Genomic DNA, 25,615 nt, shown 5'->3' on the forward strand with positions numbered 1-25,615 from the left:
TCCACCTCTCTCTCTCTCCCTATGTTGTGACTGCGGTAATGGGGAGGGGTAGAGACGAAAAGTAGCAGATGGAAAACAAAAACCAAGAAGCATGTGTGTTCTTCTGAATCAGAACATCTCTGCAGTTTTCGGGCATGAAAAATCTATCCCGATCCAACTAACAAAGCCCCACCCTGGTCCCTTATGTTAAGACCGTATCTATGTACTGGTGTATTGGCACATTTGGCAATACCGATAAGTGACTTGGCTGTGAGAGAGGTGTGGCCAAGCTGAAAGGGCTGGGCTTCTTCGATTGGTAATAATTAATTATTCATGAGTATGTGCCAGTGAGAGAACCAATACACACATTGTGTGTATTAATGAAGACTGGGGCAATACACTCCAACAGGAAGATCAGAAAACTCCCCTCCCCTCTCATATGCCCTACAGCATTTACCACCCCTAAGATAATGCTGGTCCTCTCCCTACCCCTTAAAATCTTACTGAGTAGGTGTTATTTACTGGTGTAAGGGAATGTCCATGTTTCCTCTGCTGAAAGGGATGGAGAAAAACTCTGCTTCATTTTGGCTGGGAGGATTACGGTATACCATTCTGTTCAGTTCTGTCCCTGTGGAGGAAGGAGAGAATGATGCAGAGAGAAAGGAGAGAAGGCAGAGATTACTGCAGATCCACACATTCTTCCCTCCCATTCCCAGCCCCCTCTCCACTGAGGTAGTATTATCATTGCCTTTCCCTGCTCCACTCCTCCATCTCTTGCTGGAATACCAAATCCATTCTTCCTCTTCATTAACCCCAATCTATCTCATTAATGCTGAGTGCTAAGCAGAGATGCATTGGATCCCATTTTTGCAATCTTTGGTATGACTCGTCCGGAGATCGAACTCCCAACCTTCCAATCTCAGGGTGAACAATAACCACAGGCCCACTGAGTTGGTCCAGATTCTTGGTAACAGATAATATAAAGAAAATGCCACCAATCAAATTCTAACTTGTGTCTTTGTCTGGCTGAACCTGAATCAGACTTTGTTCTAGTGTGGGAGGTGAAACGGAGAAAGTGTCACTCCCAAAAGAGGGGGAGATTGGAGACCAGCAGTCAGGGAGGTCGGGGGAGGGCCAGAGGAGGAGAGAAGCAGGTCTGAATGGAGAAAAGACTCGATGACTCGATGGAGGGACAAATTCACCCAAAACCTGCAGAATACCGGCCTGCTGCTGGAAAAGGTAACATATGATGTACATTTGATGTACACTAGATCACCTAGCTCAACAAGTAGTTAGATCTTGTGTTCCTACTTTCCCAATAACATTATATTTGCATGTTACCTTAGAGAGGACAATTGCTCCTTAATGTTAATGCTCTGACAGTTCTATGGTCAGTCTAATAATGCTTATGTGGCATACTGTACTAAATAATTCATTATTTTGTGACTGTTCTGTAATGATTTTTTTGGCATTAGGAGGAGACAGCGAGCGAGGAAAAAATCCATCCATTATCTGAAATTTAGCGCCCCCTGGGATGTGTTGGTTTATTACGCAGAGGAGCTCATTCTAAGAGTGCCCCTAGAGGTCAGTGCTAGTACCAAATACAGTAGTATAGAATACGGTAATCCCAATACTATGGTGTGTTATGAAGAACATTGTTTTTGTGTATCAGGCTCAACCAAACCCAGACTTCTATACGTCTGACTGGATCCTTCGGAAGCTATGCATTCCCAACATCATGGCTGAGTCCGTGCCCAGCAGGCCACTGGACTACTACACTTGTGCCTTTCGCAAGTCAAATGGAGAAGTGAGTACCTAGGTGGAGAAGTGGGGCTCCCAAGTGGCACAGCGTTCTAAGGCACTCCATCTTAGTGCTAGAGGCGTCACTACAGACATCCTGGTTCGAATCCAGGCTGGGCGTGATTGGGAATCCTAATCCCCGGCTCACAATTGGCCCAGCGTTGCCTAGTCAAATAAAGGTTAAACAAAATTTCAATAAATCATCCCGGAAACTTCCTAATATAGTTCTTGATTGAGGATCCTCAAACTTTAGTTGAGCCACATTACGTGCTGATCCTCATAGAGCTGTGTGTTACTGTATGTGTACAAATGACTACAGGTTTAACCTGGCTCTGTTTGTCCTTCTCAGGTTCCTTGGCTTTGAGGACCATGACAGCTACTTTACTAACACACAGAGACACCGTATAGTGAGTGCATCCATTGACTTTTTTATATCTTTACCCATGTGTTGTGTAGTGATGAACGTACCCCAGATATACACCCAGAGGGTACAAAACATTAAGAACACCTTCCTAATATTGAGTTGCAACCCCCCTTTTTCCCCCAGAACAACCTCAATTCAACGGGGCATGGACTCCAAAAGGTGTTTAAAGCGGTCGACAGGGATGCTGGCCAGTGGTGGAAAAAGTACACAATTGTCATACTTGAGTAAATGTAAAGATACATTCATAGAAAATTACTCAAGTAAAAGTGAAAGTCACCCAGAAAAATACTACTACCCTGTTTAAAGGCACCCTCTGAATGGCACATGTACACAATCCATGTCTCAATTGTTTTAAAAATATTTATTTAATCTGTCTCCTCCCCTTCATCTACATTCTACACTGATTGAAGTGGATTTAACAAGTGATCTCAATTAGGATCATAGTTTTTACTTTGTCAGTCTATGAAATAGACAGCAGATGTTCTTAATGTTTTATGTACTCAGTTTAGGTGGACATACAGTGCCTTGCGAAAGTATTCGGCCCCCTTGAACTTTGCGACCTTTTGCCACATTTCAGGCTTCAAACATAAAGATATAAAACTGTATTTTTTGTGAAGAATCAACAACAAGTGGGACACAATCATGAAGTGGAATGACATTTATTGGATATTTCAAACTTTTTTAACAAATCAAAAACTGAAAAATTTGGCGTGCAAAATTATTCAGCCCCCTTAAGTTAATACTTTGTAGCGCCACCTTTTGCTGCGATTACAGCTGTAAGTCGCTTGGGGTATGTCTCTATCAGTTTTGCACATCGAGAGACTGAATTTTTTCCCATTCCTCCTTGCAAAACAGCTCGAGCTCAGTGGGGTTGGATGGAGAGCATTTGTGAACAGCAGTTTTCAGTTCTTTCCACAGATTCTCGATTGGATTCAGGTCTGGACTTTGACTTGGCCATTCTAACACCTGGATATGTTTATTTTTGAACCATTCCATTGTAGATTTTGCTTTATGTTTTGGATCATTGTCTTGTTGGAAGACAAATCTCCGTCCCAGTCTCAGGTCTTTTGCAGACTCCATCAGGTTTTCTTCCAGAATGGTCCTGTATTTGGCTCCATCCATCTTCCCATCAATTTTAACCATCGTCCCTGTCCCTGCTGAAGAAAAGCAGGCCCAAACCATGATGCTGCCACCACCATGTTTGACAGTGGGTATGGTGTGTTCAGGGTGATGAGCTGTGTTGCTTTTACGCCAAACATAACGTTTTGCATTGTTGCCAAAAAGTTCAATTTTGGTTTCATCTGACCAGAGCACCTTCTTCCACATGTTTGGTGTGTCTCCCAGGTGGCTTGTGGCAAACTTTAAACAACACTTTTTATGGATATCTTTAAGAAATGGCTTTCTTCTTGCCACTCTTCCATAATGGCCAGATTTGTGCAATATACGACTGATTGTTGTCCTATGGACAGAGTCCCCCACCTCAGCTGTAGATCTCTGCAGTTCATCCAGAGTGATCATGGGCCTCTTGGCTGCATCTCTGATCAGTCTTCTCCTTGTGTGAGCTGAAAGTTTAGAGGGACGGCCAGGTCTTGGTAGATTTGCAGTGGTCTGATACTCCTTCCATTTCAATATTATCGCTTGCACAGTGCTCCTTGGGATGTTTAAAGCTTGGGAAATCTTTTTGTATCCAAACCCGGCTTTAAACTTCTTCACAACAGTATCTCGGACCTGCCTGGTGTGTTCCTTGTTCTTCATGATGCTCTCTGCGCTTTTAACGGACCTCTGAGACTATCACAGTGCAGGTGCATTTATACGGAGACTTGATTACACACAGGTGGATTGTATTTATCATCATTAGTCATTTAGGTCAACATTGGATCATTCAGAGATCCTCACTGAACTTCTGGAGAGAGTTTGCTGCACTGAAAGTAAAGGGGCTGAATAATTTTGCACGCCCAAATTTTCAGTTTTTGATTTGTTAAAAAAGTTTGAAATATCCAATAGATGTCGTTCCACTTCATGATTGTGTCCCACTTGTTGTTGATTCTTCACAAAAAATACAGTTTTATATCTTTATGTTTGAAGCCTGAAATGTGGCAAAAGGTCGCAAAGTTCAAGGGGGCCGAATACTTTCGCAAGGCACTGTAGATAGGCCTACCTACAGTGCCTTCAGAAAGTATTCAGACACCTTGACTTTTTCCACATCTTGTTACAGCCTTATTCTAAAATGGATTCAATTTTTTCCCCTTATCAATCTACACACAATACCCCATAATGACAAAGAGAAAACATGTTTTTAGAAAATTTAGCAAAGGTATTAAAAATAAAAAACTATCACATTTACATAATTATTCAGACCGTTTACTCAGTACTTTGTTGAAGCACCCAAGTTTTCTTGGGTGTGACGCTACAAGCTTGGCAGACCTGTATTTGGGGAGTTTCTCCCATTCTTTGCAGATCCTCTCAAGCTGGGTTCGGTTGGAGGGGGAGCGTCGCTGCACAGCTATTTTCAGGTCTCTCCAGAGAAGCTTGATCGGGTTCAAGTACGGGCTCTGGCTGGGCCACTCAAGGACTTTCAGAGACTTGTCCTGAGGCCACTCCTGCATTGTCTTGCCTGTGTGCTTAGGGTTGTTGTCCTGTTGGAAGGTGATCCTTCGACCCAGTCTGAGGTCTTTTTTCTTGTAACGATGTGCGCTGAGAGTCGGGAAGCAAGTTCAGGGAGTGAGTGTTTTAATAAATAAACACAACACAATACAAAATAAGAAACACGAACAACGCACAGACATGACACAGCAACAGAACAATAACCCCTTGAAAAGGAACCAAAGGGAGTCACATATATAGGGAAGGTAATCAGGGAAGCGATGGAGTCCAGGTGAGTCTGATGAAGCGCAGCTGCACATAACGATGGTGACCGGTGTGCGCCATAACAAGCAACCTGGTGACCTAGAGGCCGGAGAGGGAACACACGTGACGGCTCTGGAGCAGGTTTTCATCAAGGATCTCTATATTTTGCTCTGTTCATCTTTCTCTCGATCCAGACTAGTCTCCCAGTCCCTGCCGGTGAAAAACATCCCCACAGCATGATGCTGCCACCACCATGCTTTACCATAGGGATGGTGCCAGGTTTCCTCCAGATGTGATGGTTGGCATTCAGGCCAAAGAGTTCAATCTGGGTTTCATCAGAACAGAGAATCTTGTTTCTCCTGGTCTGAGAGTCCTTTATGTGCCTTTTTGGCAAACTCCAAGTGGGCAGTCATGTGCCTTTTACTGAGAAGTGGCTTCCGTCTGGCCACTCTATCATAAAGGCCTGTTTGGTGGAGTGCTACAGAGATGGTTGACCTTCTAGAAGGTTCTCCCATCTCCACAGAGGAATTTTGGAACTCTGTCAGAGTGACCAATCGGCTTCTTGTTCACTTCCCTGACCAAGGCCCTTCTCCTCCCATTACTCAGTTTGGCCGTGCTTTAGGGATTCTTGGTGGTTCCAAACTTCTTCCATTTAAGCCACTGCATTGATTTTGGTACCCTTCCCAGATCTGTGCCTTGACACAAGGCATGGCTTGGTTTTTGCTCTGACATGCACTGTCAACTGTGGGACCTTAAATAGACAGGTGTGTGCCTTTCCAAATCATGTCCAATCAATTGAATTTACCACAGGTGGACTCCAATCACATTGTAGAAACATCTCAAGGATGATCAATGGAAACAGGATTGACCTGTTTTTTTAATTTTTAATAGATTTGCAAAATGTTAAACTGCTTTTGCTTTGTCATTATAGGGTATTGGGTTTAGATTGATTGACACTTTTTTCTTAAATCCATTTTAGAATAAGACTTTAACGTAACAAAATGAAAAAGGTCAAGGGGTTCGAATGCACTGTATATGTGGTCAATAGGCTTTACGTCAATCTATGTCATTCTTATATGTCCAATTGGCTTTCCGTGGCAGGTGTATAAGCTTCTGGCAAGTATGGTGTATGGCAAGAGGAAGAGCACGGAGGTGGGCGTGGCTCGACTGCTCAACGAGGGGGCATACACTGCAGCGTTTCCCTTGCATGAGGTCAGACACATTCTTTTTTTCTTTTTTTTAACCCCTTTTCTCACCAATTTCGTGGTATCCAATTGTTAGTAGTTACTATCTTGTCTCATCGCTACAATTCCTGTACGGTCTTGGGAGAGACGAAGATCGAAAGCCATGCGTCCTCCAAAACACAACCCAACCAAGCCGCACTGCTTCTTAACACAGTGCGCATCCAACCCGGAAGCCAGCCGCACCAATGTGTCGGAGGAAACGTACACCTGGCGACCTGGTTAGTGTGCACTGCTCCCGGCCCACCACAGGAGTCGCTAGTGCGTGATGAGACAAAGATATCCCTACCGGCCAAACCCTCTCTAACCCGGACGATGCTAGGCCAATTGTGTGTCAACCCACGGACCTCCTTGTCGCGAACCCAGATTCTCTGGTGGCCCAGCTAGCACTGTGATGCAGTGCCCTAGACCACTACACCACCCGGGAGACCTAGGTCAGATACATTCTTAATGTACCGCTACTCATAATGACATCTGCCTATTACAGCAGTGTGTGTGCGTGTGTGTGTGTGTGTGTGTGTGTGTGTGTGTGTGTGTGTGTGTGTGTGTGTGTGTGTGTGTGTGTGTATGTGCGCACTTGCTTCCATGTGCACGTGTGCGTGTTTGTGTGTGCGGCAAGTGACTTTGTGTGTGCATGTGTAGATGCGTACGCTTGTGTGTGTGTGTGTGTGTGTGTGTGTGTGTGTGTGTGTGTGTGTGTGTGTGTGTGTGTGTGTGTGTGTGTGTGTGTGTGTGTGTGTGTTTCTCAGGGCCCATTTGAGCTGCCAGAGTATGAGGTGTGTCCAGATGAGCTCAACCAGAGGCAGGTCTGGTTCCAGTATTGGGCCCGCTGGTCTAAGTGGAACAAGTACCAGCCACTGGACCACATCAGAGAATACTTTGGAGAGAAGATAGCCTTTTACTTTGCCTGGCTGGGTAAGCAGAATTCCTCATAGTACATCTGATACAATACCATCATTTAATTCCTTACTGCTTATATGGTTACACTTGTTGGTGAGGGGGATTCATGAAACTGAACACATCCAAAGAAATCGGAGATTTACACATCATACTCAAGAAGACTTGGATGAAATGAATGCTACAATATCTATTCTTTCTTATACAATGTCCATTTTTGTGAAGATATGTGGTCAATTTACCACAACAGTACAGTTTTGTGAGAATTCCCCACTGTGTTGTGTGTGAGAGAGAGGTTTTTGTCTCTCTGGTCCTCTCTGTAGGCTTCTACATAGCCTGGCTGCTCCCAGCAGCAGTGGTGGGGACCTTTGTCTTTGTGTCAGGAGTCATGTCCGAGGGCACCAACACTCCTGCATGAGTCCTGAAACTCAATCACTTACAATGCTTTTCTAACACATTCATTTCTTTGCCTGTCATCAAGGTTCATGGTTTGAAAACTGTACAGTATAGAGCTCTTATTATAATTATCTTTACTACAAATCGAGACCAAAGGGGTGCTATTACAATATAATTACAGTATAATTTGAGGAACAGAGTGGCCTAGTGTAAGTCGCAGTCTGGAGCTCTGCAAATGTACAGGCTCAATTTAGTTACGCAGGCCGCCTGTACCAGTCTTAGGACATAATCCATTGCTTTGCTGTGTGTGTGTCTTATAGTAACATCACCCAGAATGCATCACAAACTATACCAATTACATGATTGACAATTAACTTCAATAAAGGCATGAAAAAGGTCAACAAAAACATTTAGGAAATATATTACACATGATACATATCCACACATCAATAATCGTGGTAAACCATGTTTTAAACTTCAATACAACACAGGAATATGAACATATGCTTTAGCTTCCCTGCAACACTCAAACTATGCGCTCTAACGCACCCACTGTTTGACCATCAAACCTCGACCAGGAAGTAAGGAGTGTGAGAGAGTGAAAACGTGTGTGTGTGTGCTTGGGTGTCCGTCTATGCGTGTGTCAGGGGGAAAATAATAATATACTATATGCCATTTAGCAGACACTTTTATCCAAAGCAACTTAAAGTAATGCGTGCATACATTTTACGTATGGGCGATCCCAGGCATCGAACTGGCATTTTAAACAACATGCTCTTCTAACTGAGCTACCATGTCTTGTCAATGTTCCCTGTGTCTCCAATGTGTTTCCATGGCAACTACTGACCATTGTTTTCTCAGTAATCACCGTTACCCAGTAGTTAATTGTGTGCAAAACTTTGTCACTTGTTTTCTCGTCGTTCTCGTCGTTTATTTACACTCAGAATCTGTCCACGAGAGAATACTTTCTCGGGACCAGTGTTTGATGGCTTGGTGGGGACTCAGTCGATTTACCAGGCCATGAAGATAGGGAGTCTAAAGATTCAATAACATATCAAAGGAAGAAAAGCATTGAGTCTCTTACAGGCCCAAAGACATTAGTGTAACTCTTCATGTTCATTGTGGTTTAGTAATATCAATCACTGTACTGTATAAAAGCCAGAGAGCCTCTGGTGATGTACTCTGTAGCAAGCAATCAACGGATAATAATAATTCAAATGTGTCTGAAATCGCACTCACTTCACTACTTTTGAGTGGTGAATTGTGTATGTGATTCTGTGCCTGACTGTCCACAGCAAGGATATATGTAGCAGTGGGAACAGCTACCTGATGTGTCCTCTCTGTAAGACCTGCAAGCCTTGGAACATGTCTGATATCTGCCCCATGGCTAAGGTACTGTACTGTTTATATTTAGACCTAGGTCTCCTTTACAAATGTGCCCTGTATATGCCCAAACTATAACTATATATAAAACATCAAATCACCCAGAAAAACAGTTACTCCACAAATGAGTCCCCAATCAATACTCTAAATTGCCCAAACGAAACCAGAACGTCAAGATGAAATGTATTTCGAATTTTGTTCCAGGAATACGGTGCATTAAAACTAAAAGCAGATCTACCTAGCTCGGTGGAGACTCAAGGAACCTCGAGTTATCCAATCCTGTGAACTGGTTACACAACACTGGTGTCTATACTTCAACAGCAAAGTTAGGTAAGACAGAAATTATGAAGTAGGGCCTAGTAAACAAAAAGGGAGTAATGTAGAGATCTATGGGTCTTTAACGAAGTCCAGCCAACCTTTTGATACTGGATGCAGTGATGAAGATCAAAACTGTCACCTATCAACAAAACCAAGGGCACTATGGTAGATGGCATCCAAAGGTTTAAACAGCTGCCCTTTTAATAAATAATATCACCATAATCAAGAACAGATAAAAAGGTTGACTGAATAATCTGCTTCCTACTGCTTAGAGAAAAGCACAATCTGTTTCTGTAGACAAATAACAACTTTAAATCTTAGCTTCTTAACCAGCTCATCTATGTTTTATAAATGTCAAATCCATATCAATCCAAATGCCTATAGTATTTATATTGACAGAAACACGTTTGATTGGAGAACCATCTAATGACTAGTAGTAATGTAGTTTATCTTTAACATTCTTACGAGAGTTTTAAAACAACATGTATTTTGTTTTTCCTGTATTAAGCACAAGTTGTAAATCAGAAAGGAATTCCTGCATAACTATAAAATCTGACTGTGTAAGGACCGACGCCAGAGACGAGAAGCAGGTACGGGGAGTCAACATTTAATGAAGAACAGACATGAAACAAGACAGGCACAGTGTCAGCACACGGGCAAAACAACGACATTCGACAATCAATGCAGCAGCGGGGAGCAGAGATGGGGAACTGACATATAGGGGAGGTAATAAACAGGTGATTGAGTCCAATAATATGCTGATGCGCGTGACGTGGAAAGGCAGGTGTGCGAAATGATGGTGGCAGGAGTGCGTAATGCTGAGGAGCCTGGCGCCCTCGAGCGCCAGGGGGGATCAGCGGGTGCAGGTGAGACAGACTATAGTTTTGACACATCCCGATCAACAGTCGGGGCAATAGCATACATAATAGTATCATCCGCATATAGATTAAGTTTACAATTTTTAACAAATTGACGGATGGTGTTTAAATAGTGAAGATAGGAGGTCCCAAAAAGTGGAACACTATCATTGTGAATAAGCTTAGAAGTTCTTACAAAGATGGATCCCGCTGAAATAAAATGGTGATTAAATACCTCAATTGATTGCATTCTTTCCGTAATGATGCCAACTAATTTGTTGTGGCAGAGAGGAGGAAGTAGAACCCATCAGGAATTTGACAGTTTTCCTGAATTTAGCAGGGTTCCCATTACAATCTGAAAGACCGGTTACATAATCAGATTTGAGACTTTTTGATTTGTCTTACAAAATGATTCCTCAGTTGCTTAAAGCATGCCAGTCAAGGCCTAAGCTTGTGTTCCTGACCTTGACCCAAGCATCGTCTCTTTTATGAATGACTTCTGATAATTCCGAAGTGTACCAGTCATTCGATCTACCTTTAACCCTCCATTTTTTGAAGGGAGCATGATTATCTAAAAAATAGTATTGAAGACATCTGCAAAAAGGCTCAAAGCTGAATCAGGTTCAGGGATAGGAAATACAATCAAGGTCACTAAAATAAAGATAATGTAAAAAGTGTTTAAAGTTCCTCTTTGTGATGTGACAAGACTTCATTTTTTTTGTATTCTCACATCTCTAACAACTGGGCAATAATCACTAATGTCTTGGGTGAAGACACCAGTAGAAACATATTTCTCTGGTGTATTCGTTAGGATAAGATCAATCAGAGTTGACTTTGAAGGATCTTTAGGGTTGGGCCGTGTAGGCTTAGTCACCAGCTGGTTTAGGTTTAGATAATTACACATCGTTTAGATTGTCTGTCTGAAGCCTGAAAATCCCAATCATAATTTAGGTCACCCAGGGTAATAACTCCTGATTTAATAAACTAGTTAACTCCTCGAGTGCATAAACGTTAGTGGGGGGAGGATGGTAGACCCCTATAACAGTTAGATTTTTCCCCAGACAAAGGCTTAAATATAGCAGCAAAACTATTTGGGGAAGGGAAATAGTTTTCAGTATAGAGACAGCGAAATGTTTGTCAGCTCTGAACATATTATAACACTCAATATAAAATATCAGAGTTCAGAATGTCCCCAGAGATCCAAGTTTCAGTCAATACCAGAATGTCTGGATTCATCTGCATAGCCCAGATTTCGATGTAATCCAGTTTAGGAAGAAAGCTCCTAATGTTCAGATGCATCAACCCAACTCAAACAAGCTATATTTAATAGGAAGTAACAAGGTATGAGTGACTGTCTGATGTGCTTATCTAAATCTTTTCAGAATACATACATTCACCTCTATGCCAAATGTGTTGCTTTTATCACATTAATGAACAATCTTTATGGATATTTTAGCTTAGCCGTCCCACTACTACGAAATCCATAGATGGCAGGCGGGTGTGTGTAGGGTGCCGTCTCTGTGGTCACTAAAGATCCCATGGCACTTATCGTAAGAGTAGGGGTGTTAACCCCGGTGTCCTGGCTAATTTCCCAATCTGACCCTCATACCATCATGGCCCCCTAATCATTCCTCTCCTCTGTAACAGGTTGTTGCTTTAAATTAGAATGTGTTCTCAGTCAACTTAACTGGTAAAATAAAACATGTAAATACATGTGGTGTTTCTGTGTTGGCAGGTGGGCTACCTGTTTGACCACCCCAGGACAGTTTTCTTCAGTGTGTTCATGTCATTCTGGGCAGTCACCTTACTGGAGTACTGAAAACGCAAGATGGCCACCCTGGCTCACCACTGGGACTGCATGGACTTCCAAGAGGAGGAGGTATGGATTAGAGCCAATTCATTAAAGGACTTTCATTAATTTCAATGTCTATACTTTTGTAATTATGTGATGTGTTACCGTACATACTGTAAAAACAGAGCGCAACGGTTAGCAGTCATCAGCTAACCTTAGCCTGGTCAACTCCTGCCAGTCTGCACAGCACGTTTCAACCCAGAGCTTACCGGACTGCTCTTTCTCCATCTCCAGTTTCCTACCGCAAGCTCTGAACCTTTTCACCTGGATCATCGCAGCTAGCTAGCTGTTATCCGAGTGGCTACCCACCTGGCTAACATCTCTGTCCCGAAGCAAGCACCAGTGAGCCTGGAACTAGCCTTGTGCTAGGCCCAGCCCCCGGCTAGCTTAAGAGGTCCATCAGCCACTCCTTGGGCTACAAAACATATTTTGCCAATTGGCCTGGACCACTTTTACTGCCGACATGGAGCCCTGCCGATTCCACCATGACTGGTCTACCAACGTGATTCGCCCGAGGAGTGTCAACAGGCTCCTCCGTCGCGACGTTCCCTGAAGGCTCATCCGCTAGCCTGCTGGCCGTGGCCCACTAGCTGTCTAGAGCATATCGGACTGCTAGTTGAAGAGGACCATCAGCCAATTTCTTGGGCTACAATGCCTATTTTGCCAATTGGCCTGGACCCTTTTACTGCCGACATGGAGCCCTGCTAATCCAACACGACTGGTCTGCCGACGTAACCGTCCGAGGGAGCTACAACAGACTTTCTTCTGTTGCGACGTCCCCCTAAGCCCTTCTGCTATCTCCGGCCCGCTAGCTGTCTGAATCGCCGTGTCTCCAGCTCAGCTTGAATCTATTCTTCCACGCCCAGAAACCTGTTCCTTTTACTCTCTGTTCTGAACGCACTAGACGACCAGTCCTTATAGCTTTTAGCCGTACCCTTATCCTATTCCTCCTCTGTTCCTCTGGTGATGTAGAGGTTAATCCAGACCCTGCAGTGCCTTGCTCCACTCCCATTCCCCAGGCGCTCTCATTTATTGATTTCTGTAACCATAAAATTATTGGTTTCATGCATGTTACCATTAGAAGCCTCCTCCCTAAGTTTGTTTTACTCACTGCTTTAGCACACTCTGCCAACTCGGATGTCCTAGCCGTGTCTGAATCCTGGCTTAGGAAGGCCACCAAAAATCCTGAAATTTCCATCCCTAACTATAATACTTTCCGACAAGATAGAACAGCCAAAGGGGGTGGAATTGCAATCTACTACAGAGTTCTGTCATACTATTCAGGTCTGTGCCCAAACAATTCGAGCTTCTACTTCTAAAAATCCACCTATCCAGAAACAAGTCTCTCACCATTGCCCCTTGTTATAGACCACCTTCTGTCCCCAGCTGTGCCCTGGACACCATATGTGAATTGATTGCCCCCCCATCTATCTTCAAAGCTCGTACTGTTAGGTGACCTAAACTGGGACATGCTTAACCCCCCGGCTGTCCTACAGTCTAAGCTAGATGCCCTCAATCTCACACAAATTATCAATGAACCTACCAGGTACAACCCCAAATCTGTAAACACTGGCACCCTCATAGATATCATCCTGACAAACCTGCCCTCTAAATACACCTCTGCTGTCTTCAACCTGTGTCCGTAATGGGTCTGCGGTCAAGCGACCACCCCTCATCACTGTCAAACACTCCCTAAAACACTTCAGCGAGCAGGCCTTTCTAACGACCTGGCCCGGGTATGCTGGAAGAATATTGACCACATTCCATCAGTAGAGGATGCCTGGTTATTCTTTAAAAGTGCTTTTCTCACCATCTTAAATAAGCATGCCCCATTCAAAAAATGTAGAACCAGGAACAGATATAGCCCTTGGTTCACTCCAGACCTGACTGCCCTTGACCTGTACAAAATCATCCTGTGGCGTACTGCATTAGCATCAAATAGCCCCTGTGATATGCAGCTTTTCAGGGAAGTTAGGAACCAATATACACAGGCAGTTAGGAAAGCAAAGGCTAGCTTTTTCAAACAGAAATTTGCATCCTGTAGCACAAACTCCAAATAGTTCTGGGACACTGTGAAGTCCATGGAGAATAAGAGCACCTCCTCCCAGCTGCCAACTTCACTGAGGCTAGGAAACACTGTCACAACGATAAATCCACGATAATTGAGAATTTCAGCATTTTTCTACAGCTGGCCGTGCTTTCCACCTGGCTACCACAACCCCGGTCAACAGCCCTGCACCCCGCACAGCAACTTGCCCAAACTTCCCCCATTTCTCCTTTACCCAAATCCAGATAGCTGATGTTCTGAAAGAGTTGCAAAATCTGGACCCGTACAAATCAGCTGGGCTAGACAACCGACTATCCTACCGATCCTGGACTTCGGCGATGTCATTTACAAAATAGCCTCCAACACTCTACTCAGCAACTTGGATGCAGTCTATCACAGTTGCATCCATTTTGTCACCAAAGCCTCATACACTGCCCACCACTGCAACCTGTATGCTCTCGTTGACTGGCTCTCGCTTCATATTCGTCGCCAAACCCACTGGCTCCAGGTCATCTATAAGTCTTTGCTAGGTAAAGCTCCGCCTTATCTCAGCTCACAGGTCACCATAGCAGCACCCACCCGTAGCACGCGCTCCAGCAGGTATATTTCACTGGTCACCCCCAAAGCCTATTCCTCTTTGGCCACCTATCCTTCCAGTTCTCTGCTGCCAATGACTGAAACGAATTGCACAAATCACTGAAACCGGAGACTCATATCTCCTTTACTAACTTTAAGTTGTCAGAGCTGTACATAGCCCATCTGTAAATAGCCCTCCCAACTACCTTATCCCCATATTGGTATTTATTTATTTTTTGCTCCTTTGCACCCCAGTACCTCTACTTGCACATTCATCTTCTGCACATCAAGTCATATCTATCACTCCAGTGTTTAAATTGTAAATACTTCGCCATTACGGCCTATATATTGCCTTACCTCCCAAATTTTACCTCATTTGCACACACTGCATATATTTTTTTTCCTATTGTGTTATTGACTGTGAGTTTGTTTATTCCATTTGTAACTGTGTTGTTGTTGGTGTCGCACTGCTTTCTTTACCTTGGCCAAGTCACAGTTGTAAATGAGATCTTGTTCTCAACTGGCCTACCTGGTTAAATAAAGGTGAAATATTTTTTTAGCCTTATTTCAAATAACTGGTCACATACAGTACTGGTCACATCAGTTTTACTGCAGTATAGTTCACAGATATGGAGACAACTGCTGTGCTTACATACAGTGGGGTCGAAATTATTGACGATCTTGATAAAGAGGAGCAACAATGACTGTATAAAATAAATAATTCAAATACTGCGCTACAGTATATTGTATGCTAAAAACATTTGGGAAATTAAATTATTTCATACTAATACAATTGCTGAGAGAAAGAGACTTTGTTTAACATGTAATACGTTTTTTCTCAAAAAGGTAGGGGTCAAAATGATTGACACCCCTAAAGATTTGTATAGAACTAGTCAAAAGTATTTGGTCCAATATTCCCAGCAAGTAATGACTATAAAAAGCTTGTGACTCTCCAAACTTGTTGGATACATTTTCAGTTAGTTTTGGTTGTTTCGGATTATTTTGTGCTTAATAGAAATGAATGGTAAATAGTGTATTGTGTCATTTTGGAGTGACTTTTATTGGAAATGAGAATGTGGATGCTACCATGACTATGGATCATCCTGAATAAATTGTGAATAATGAGAGAGTCAAAAGGTCATACTCCCAAAAGATGAAAACCTTCCCTGTTATTGGTAATAGTGAGAGATTAGCATGTTTTGGGGTATGATCTTTGACCCTTTCTCACTCATCATTATTCACAGTTCATTCAGGATTATCTGTAATCATGCTAGCATCCACATTAATGTAGAAGTGTTCATGAAGTATTCTTATTTACAACAAAAGTGACTCCAAAATGACACAATATATTATTTTGCATTTCTATTGGGCACATCAAACACAACCAAAACGTACTGCAAATGGGCCTGAGTTTGCGGACATGGCTCTAGCTATGGAACACAACCCAGTGACGGGAGTGAAAGAGCCCTACTTCCCAGAGAAGGCCCGGCTGTCCCGCATTCTCACTTGCTCCATGGTCATCATGATCATCATGGTAAGACACTGAGTTTTCCTCTCTTCGTGTCCTTTGCTCTGTGTTTATTGACACCAGGGGTAGCCAGACCCCAGATCTGTCACTGACATGACAATGACAAAAGGAGTTGGTGTGATGGCACAAACAGATTTTGAACAGTTGTTCATTATCATGTTACCTGACCAGTTAACATTCAAAACCCTCCTTAAAAACTAATGCAGAAAGCCCGAAGTTTTTCCTAGCCAGGCCACACAGTCAGGGAAAATGTTGCACCCTAGTGATACAGAAAGGATGTCATTTTAGTGTACTGTATTTGAATGTGGATAAGGTGTAGTTGGACTAATGTTAATCTTATTCGCCTAACTCCTCTTTCCTCTGTCTACCCTTGTCTATCCCCAGTTTTGTGTGGTGAGGATCTTCCTGGTGAAAGTGATCATGTACCGTGGGATAGTGAGTGTGATGATGTACCGCACAGGCAGCGTTGTGCTGCGCACTCAGGTACAGTACAATACACTCTGCTCTGATGAATAGAACTGCTGACACTGGATCAGAATACCCTTCAAAACACCTGACAACGGGTGACATCCTCCATTTAGCTAATTCCAGCAGATACGTTAGCTCAGATTGATACGTTAGCTCAGATTGATACATTAGCTCAAATTGTTGTGTGTGTGCACATGTGTGTGTTCCCTCAGGCAGAGGAACATTGCCAATATCTCCAGCAGTATGGTGAATCTGGCCCTGATTCTGCTGATGGGGCTGCAGCTCACTAAATTGGGTAAGAACACAGACCTCAGCCACATCCCTGTCTGCCTCAGCCAATACACTACCAATCAATACATCTACCTACAGGGAAATCTACTTCCTTGGGTTTTGATTAAGCGTCTACGTCTATCACAGTGGCCTCAAAGAGAAAATATTGTCTATCAAATAAACTGGAAGCGGTTTGATATTCAAGGATTTTTACATGATGTGTCGAGCATGGCATGGAATAGCATGGAATTAATCCCTGGTGTTGAACTAGCCTTTTCTTACTTCCACAACACATTCCCGGATGTATGCAATAGGCATTGCCCTTTTTAAAATTCAGGATTAAGGGCAGAGAGAACCCTTGGTTTACTAAGGAACTTACAAAAATCATAAGGGAACGAAATGCTATGTGGGCTCAAGCAAGAGGGACTGGTTTGGCAGATGATTGGGTGGCTTTTAAACGTCTTCGAAATATGGGTGTGGCTATGATCCGTAATTTGAAAGCAGACCACTATCTGAAATCTACTTCACATATTTTAAATAATCCATACAAATTTTGGCAAGTAGTGAAGGGTTTGGAGTGCAAAAAGATACACATCTTCCCAAACAGTTGTTGGTCGACACACAGATTGTAACTGAGAGAACCTCCATTCTGAAAGCTTTGAATCAGCATTTGTTTATAGATGCAGGCAGTTTATTTGAAAAAGTCAAAGGTATAATTGAGATTCTATGAATTTACCTGACACCCCTGTGCACTCCTTCACCAGGTTCTCCTTTTCATCCTTTTCTGTTTCAGAAGTGTGTAAAGCCCTGAAAGAAATTGGTGGGAAAAAATATGTTTCCTACAACTAGCTGCAGACATCATTGCTCCCCCTTAACATGTATTTTTAACCTCACGCTTGATGTTGAGGAAATCCCCAAGTTATGGAAATATGCTTTTGTACTGCCTCTCCTGAAAGGTGGAGATCCTTCGCTACTTGACAACTGTTGACCCATATCCAAATTGTCTGTACTGTCAAAGGTACTGGAGTCCTTTAGTTAGTAGGCAGCCAAAGGCCTACTTCCAAGAAAACAACATCTTAAATGGAATGCAATCAGGTTTCAGGTCTGGCCACAGCACTGTTTCAGCAACATTGAAGATTTTAAATGACATCCACTGTGCTCTTGATAAGAAGTTACATTGTGTGTGTCTTTATTGATTTGTCAAAGGCTTTTGACACCGTGGACCATGCTGTGTTAGGTTAAAATGTTGTGGAATTACTGGTCATGCTCTAGATAGGTAATTTATAAACCAATCAAATTGTACACAATGTGTAATAGCGGATGGTTGTAAATCTGGGTCCATAGAGGTGTGCTCAGGTGTTCCGCAAGGTTCAGTTTTGGGCCCACTGCTGTTCATTTTGTACATCAACAACATTGGGAAACTTATTGAAATAGCGGCTGTTAATTTTTTGCAGATGATACTGTTCTTTATTCAAGTGGTAGTAGTTTATCTTTATCTTTTGAAAATGCCCAAAGATCATTTAACATCATACAACATAATCTGTATGATTTAAACTGGTTCTAAATTCAGGTAAAACAAAATGCATGGTATTTTCAAATGCCTAGCACGTTACTAATCATGTCATTGCTACATTGGCTGGACATACTATAGAGCAAGATAAAGTGTACAAATATTTGGGTGTGTGGGTTGATGGTAAGCTAAGCTGAGCTTCACTGTGCATGTAGAGAACTTGATAAGGAAGCTCAAGCTGAAAATAGGTTTTTATTACCGGCATAAGGGTTGTTTTTCTTTTGAGGTTTTAGATTTTAGTGATGTTATATATACAAGCCTCAACCACCACCCTGAGATCACTTGATTCAGTGTATCGTGCAGCCCTCAGGTTCATTACAAATCAAAAACGTCTAACACATCATTGTGATCTCTACAGCGCTGTTGGCTGGTCGTCATTGACCTTGCGTAGGCTTAAACACGGGTATACACTCATTTATAAGGCCATATTGGGTAAAATGCAATTTATCTCTGTTATTTTTTTAGTCAGGTCAGTAAATAAATATTGATTACAGTCCCATTCTGATTTGCTTCTAACAGTACCAAAAATTAGAACAGGTCATGGTAGAAATAGTTTGTTACTTAGCTCCGTGGTTCTGGAATTCTCTCCTGAACATTTAAAAATTTGATGATCTAGTATCATTGGTGGAGTTTAAACACTTGATCAATGTATATATCATAGAAGAGTGTAATTGTTTTTAGGCCAGCTGTTTTTAGTAAAGACTTTCATGTTTTTAACGTAAAATGTTTTTGTTGTACTGTATGTGTGTTTCATAGTTTTGTTTACTGTTGTTTTAGTGTATGTAAGTTATTTTGTCTGAAATGTTGTTCCCCCTGCTTGTAACGTTCGTCGTCTTCCTCTGATGAGGAGTAAGAGAGGATGGACCAAATTGCAGCGTGGTAAGTGTCCATTTTAATAAGACAAACTGAACACTACACAAATACAAAATAACAAAGTGAAACAAACGAAACAGTCTCGTGTGGTAACAAACACGGAAAATAATCACCCACAACTCAAAAGTGAAACCAGACTACCTAAATATGGTTCTCAATCAGGGACAACGATAAACAGCTGCCTCTGATTGAGAACCATACCAGGCCAAAGAAATCCCAAAACATAGAAAAAGGAACATAGACAACCCACCCAACTCACGCCCTGACCATACTAAAACAAAGACATAATAAAAGAACTAAGGTCAGAACGTGACACTGCTGCTATTGGACCAGGTCTCTCTTGGAAAAGAGATGTTATCTCAGTGAGAGAAACCTGTATAAATAAAGGTAAAATTAAAAAATCAATGTGAGTCGTGTAGTGATGACCTCTTCACCAGTGTGCTGTAATTCTTGCAATTCCAAAATTGGTCTGGAAATATTTTGTCTGAAAACATCTGATAAACTTACATTTTGTAATGTCCTTTTAAGCAGTATATTGAAAGGATTATAATATGATTATGTAGTGTTTTTATAATTTCTGTTCATTTTAATTTACTGTACCATCTAAAATGATTTTGTATGTCAATCTACACCTTTCAGGCTTTCTTGATTGCCTTCACATCAGGTTTCTTACCGCGACTGCTTTACCGTTAAAAGTTTGACAACAATCTGAACGGATATGTTAATTTCACTCTGGCCTATGCTCCACCCAGCTACACCAGCCATCCCATGTGCAGGTAATAGTGATCATAAATACACACTGGAACACACTAGTAGATAGAGTATAGCTGTTGTATATACTTTAAGGCATAGTTCATAGATATGTGATTCCGTAGCTTGACAGCGGTCTATGGAAAAAGGAGTAACACTTTAGTTTTGTTAGACTAGCCACTGCCAACCAATGCTAATATTAGGATATTTATTCCAAACTCCCTTGTTTAGCATGTTTCACATTTCATCTCAAGTCTTTCCAGTAGAGGGCAGAATTGGTGATGTTGACAATCCTGACCTGTTGTTGACAACCATGAATGTGTTGCCTGTAGATATAAAGCCTTTAGGGACAACAATGGAAATTACACTGGTTTACTGGGAATTCCTGGCTGTAAGGTTAGGCTTCATCATCGCTTTCGAGGTATGCAATGAACTGACTGTCTGTCTCTGTCATTGTTTGCTTTCTACTTGCTCCTCTATTTAGCATGTGCCTTTTGCATTTTGTACTTGTGATCATTTGAAGCTTGCTAATCTTTGCCTCCCAGGCTTTCCAATGGTATTTTACTATTTTATATTTTATCACCTTTACTCTATTGATACTACTCTCCTCAGAATCCCTCTTCTTCCACTGAGGTTTCTGTCTAATTTCACCCTGTCTTCTTTTCCATCGCTCTGTCTCACTATCTATTTATCCTTCTTTACCTTCCTGTCACTCCCAATGTATGCTCTTTTCCCTCCATCCCCCTCTCCAGCTTGTAGTGTTTTTCTTCCTGCAAGCGATAGACTGGATGGTGCCAGATGTCTCTGAGTCTCTGGAGCTGAAGATGAAGAGAGAGCGCTACTTGGCTAAGCAGGCCCTGGCTGACAATCAGGATGCCCTGTTGGTGAGTCAGCGTGCCCCGGCCTCCAGCGCAGGTCAGTGAAACATGGCGATGCTCACACACCCTCACCACACACCCCACTGCTTTCCTACAAATAATCATTGTGGTGGTCAGGTTGTTATTGCAAAACAAAATGTGTTGTCATTTATCATGACTTACCCTGTTTAAATAACGTTGTGCCTAAGAACAGCCCTAGCCATGGTATATTGGCCATATACCACACCATATACCACACCCCATTGTGACGTATGTATAACACCCTTTTCCTCCTTCGGTTCAGTTGTATCCCTGTTATATTAGTGGTTACTTATTAGCTAGGGCTCCTGTTCATTTGAAACTACACACACATAAAGTGAGTCATTAAGGATTTAAATTGGCACCCTATTCCCTATTTAGTGCACTACCTTTGGAAAGGGTGCCCATAGGGATCCGGTCAAAGTAGTGCACTTTATATGGAATATGGTGTCATTTGGGTCACAGTCAGTATCCCATTGGATCCAGTGTACATTTCCTGGAGTATTAAGGGCGGTGAAACCAGAGAGAGACATGAATTGATTGATTCTAAAGCTGCTGTATAAGTAGTGCAAGCAGTGGTGTTAATAAGTTACGTATTACATTATTACAGAAACCGATTTGATCTTCATAAATGAATTCCAGACTTTATATCCTATTATAGACTTTATAGCTCTAACCCTCACACACACACACACACACACACACACACACACACACACACACACACACACACACACACACACACACACACACACACACACACACACACACACACACACACACACACACACACACACACGAAACCCTGAGCCTTAACTCTAACATTGCACTGCTCAAGTCAGCAGCAGCTAGCCTGTTTGCTCTGTGATTCAGACTCAATAAAAACATATGCACAATGTTTAAAGACTGGGCTCACTACAACGGTCATAATATGGCGATATAAATGCTAAAGTGTTCAAAGCCAGACCCATATAACCTTAACCTAAGTTATTGCATCCATAAGTCTTTTCCCATGGCATGTATAGCCTCTTTCTCTCACTTTGCATTCCATCAGCACAAGACTGGTGCTTGCTTGTCCATTGTTTCTCGTTATGGTCCTTTAAATGGTGTGGTGGTGGGTGTGCGTCCCCGTGTTCTGACCATGCCATTGTGGGAGTTTTGTTTCTTGTCATGAACGTCCTGGATGGGGTGAGTACCAGTCAAAAGTTTGGACACACCGACGCATTCCAGGCTTTTTCTTATTTGGACTATTTTCTACATTGTAGAATAATAGTGAAAACATCGAAACTATGAAATAGCATATATGGAATCATGTAGTAACCAAAAAAGTGTTAAACAAATGAAAATATATTTTATATTGTCGATTCGTCAAAGTAGCCATCCTTTGCCTTGATGACAGCTTTGCACACTCTTGGCATTCTCTCAACTAGCTTCATGAGGTAGTCACCTGGAATGCATTTCAATTAACAGGTGTGCCTTATTGAAAGTTAATTTGTGGAATGTCTTTCCTCCTTAATGGCTTTGAGCCAATCAGTTGTGTTGTGACAAGGTAGGGGGGGTATACAGAAGACAGCCCTATTTAGTAAAATACCAAGTTCATATTATGGAAAGAACAGTTCAAATAAGCAAAGAGAAACAACAGTCCATCATTACTATAAGACATGAAGGTCAGTCAATTTGGAAAGTGCAGTCTCAAAAACCATCAAGCGCTAGAGTTACCGCTGCAGCAGAGGATAAGTTAATAAGAGTTAACTGCACCTCAGATTGCAGCCCAAACAAATGTCCCACTAATAGTCCCACTAAGTGCAAACCAGATGAGATGGCGTATCGTTGCAGAATGCTGTGGTAGCCATGCTGGTTAAGTGTGCCTTGAATTCTAAATAAATCACAGACGGTGTCACCAGCAAAGCACCACCATACCATCACACCTCTATGCTTCACAGTGGGAACCATACATGCGGAGATCATCCGTTCACCTACTCTGCGTCTCAAATTTGGACTCATCAGACCAAAGGACAGATTTCCGCCAGGCTAATGTCCATTGCTCGTGTTTCTTGGGCCAAGCAAGTCTCTTCTTCTTATTGGTGTCCTTTAGTAGTGTGTTCTTTGCAGCAATTCAACCATGAAGGCCTGATTCACACAGTCTCCTCTGAACAGTTGATGTTGAGATGTGTCTGTTACTTGAACTCAGTGAAGCATTTATTTGGTCTGCAGTTTCTGAGGCTGGTAACTCTTATGAACATATCCTCTGCAGGTAACTCTGGGTCTTCCTTTACTGTGGTGGTCTTTATTGAGAGCCAGTTTCATAATAGCACTTGATGGTTTTTGCAACTGCACTTGAAGAAACGTTCAAAGTTCTTGAAATATTTCAGCGTCTTAAAGTAATGATGGACTGTCATTTCTCTTTGCTTATTTGAGCTGTTCTTGCCATAACATTACTTGATATTTTGCAAAATAGAGCTGTCTTCTGTGTACCAGCCCTACCTTGTCACAACACAACTGTTTGGCTCAAACACATTAAGAAGGAAAGAAATTCCACAAATTAACTTTTATCAAGACACACCTGTTAATTGAAATGCATTCCAGGTGACTACCTCATGAAGCTGGTTGAGAGAATGCCAAGAGTGTGCAAAGAATCTCTTTGTTGAACAAGAATATCTTTAAAAATAATCTCTTTGTTTAACAATTTTTTGGTTACTACATGATTCCATATGTTTTATTTCATAGTTTTGATGTCTTCCCTATTATTCTACAATGTAGAAAATTGTAAAAATAAAGAAAAACCCTTGAATGAGTAGGTGTCCAGACTTGACTGGTACTGTATATATAATATTTTAAAACGTAAAACGAGTTTAATTCTGTAACTCAGTAACATAACATGATAGAGCAAGCACCTAAGTGTCTACCGTCTGTCTGTTTGGGTCACCGTCCGTCTGCTTTTGTGTGCTACGATTTTTCTAACCAAAGCTGTACCCATGTTTTCTCTCCCCGTCCAAACTGTACTGTATGTCTAAAAGCAAGCGACGCGTCCTTTGGCAACATGAGTTAGGACTGCAGTGCATAACTTATTTTCCAAGAGAAGCGGAACGGACAGGGTGGTGAAGGGAGGAGAGGTAGAGTGAGATAAAAGAGACTCTTTTGCATTTCAGGTCCCATCAATTAATTTGTTTCCCTATTGGCTCTCTGTCTATCCACTTTGGTCAGTTTTTAGGTTTGTTTAGAGCAGGGGTGGCCAAACGTATCTGCAAAGGACCGGTGTGGTTGCAGGTGTTTGTTCCAGCCATGTGGTAACACACCTGATTCAAATGATCAATTTGTCATAGTCTTTCATTTAGACTTTGATTAGTTGAATTAGCTGTGTTACTGCCATGCACCTACACAGGTCTTTTGCAGGTAATATTGTGGTTTGCACCTGGTTTACAATATGTTAGAGTTGGTTTGTATTGTTACGTTTTTGTTGCTTTTCTATGAGCTAATGACTTGATTTCTGTCCTTCAACTATGATGATTTGTGATGTTCTCACTTTGTTAAATGGATGAGCTTGTAATGTATATACACATAGGTATACTTACATATGTGAAACTAGTCCTGCTTTTCTACACTATCACTCTATATTTGTAATGAGATAGACCTGAAACATATTGGGAATCTTGTTGCTTATCTTGTTGTTACTGTACTATACGATTGAAGTCTTTCTACAAGTGTAACACGTTTTGCTCAAGCTGTTTTGCATTTCAAATTTTGGAAAATAACTCTGGTTGGATGAATGAGATACAGAACGAATAAGGTGTCAATCTAGGCAGGGTAGCCTAGTGGTTAGAGCGTTGGACTAGTAACCGGAAGGTTGTGAGTTCAAACCCCCGAGCCGACAAGGTACAAATCTGTTGTTCTGCCCCTGAACAGGCAGTTAACCCACTGTTCCCAGGCCGTCATTGAAGAATAAGAATGTGTTCTTAACTGACTTGCCTGGTTAAATAAAAAAAATAAAAAAAGGTAAAAATTAACTTGTAAGTCGCTCTGGATAAGAGCGTCTGCTAAATGACTTAAATGTAAATGTAATGTAAATGAAATAAATTCAAGTTCAAGATGCCAGAGAACTTTGTTGTTATCTTACCGAAAATCTGCTCCCCTTTCCTCCCCACGCCCTCAGAAACGTAAACTCTCCTCAGAAAAGGAGAACTCCAGCCAGATGAAATCCCTCTGATTTATTAGAGTCAGAGAGAGACAGGTGTTCTGTTAATTAATTCTCTCCCCTCTGCTCCTACCCACCCTTCTGAAATATTCCTGTGGCCTTCGGCGACTTCTCTTTCCTCCTTTCTCTCGCTCTCTCACCCCTCATTCTCTCTTTCTCTCTCTCTTTCTCTACCGCTGTAGCGTTCATCTTTTGCTTGCTATGCTTGCTGTGAGTGTGTTCCTCTGCCATTCAGCCTGCAGGAAGTGTGCGTTAGTACATGTCAGTTAGTGGAGTAAGGTATGCAACGTGGTCACAGTCTTCCACAGAGACTGTGCATTCCAGATGGCACCCTATTCCCTATAATGTGCTCTCCTTTTTATAGAGTTCTGTAGGCAAAAAAGGTGCTATTTGGGACATGAACATTGTACTAATGATTATGCCATTATACCTCAACATCACACTTAAAGTA

The 25,615-nt window shown here is 42.0% G+C and overlaps 1 protein-coding gene across 1 annotated transcript; it reads left to right on the forward strand.

Annotated features, from left to right (window-relative positions):
* Nucleotides 1–513: 513 nt before the first annotated feature.
* On the forward strand, nucleotides 514–24,016 carry ano11 (anoctamin 11). Its single transcript, XM_064955975.1, is given in 21 exon segments — nucleotides 514–581; nucleotides 965–1,115; nucleotides 1,117–1,218; nucleotides 1,455–1,469; nucleotides 1,471–1,563; nucleotides 1,652–1,806; nucleotides 2,129–2,186; nucleotides 6,152–6,262; nucleotides 7,041–7,206; nucleotides 7,512–7,606; nucleotides 8,884–8,976; nucleotides 11,878–12,021; nucleotides 13,076–13,085; nucleotides 16,021–16,151; nucleotides 16,530–16,633; nucleotides 16,832–16,937; nucleotides 19,966–20,102; nucleotides 20,409–20,444; nucleotides 20,446–20,497; nucleotides 20,829–20,960; nucleotides 23,990–24,016. Coding segments are annotated over 21 exon segments (1,986 nt in total).
* Nucleotides 24,017–25,615: the final 1,599 nt, after the last annotated feature.

This window comes from Oncorhynchus masou, chromosome 33 (genome assembly GCF_036934945.1).
Source record: "Oncorhynchus masou masou isolate Uvic2021 chromosome 33, UVic_Omas_1.1, whole genome shotgun sequence".
Lineage (NCBI taxonomy): Eukaryota > Metazoa > Chordata > Actinopteri > Salmoniformes > Salmonidae > Oncorhynchus > Oncorhynchus masou.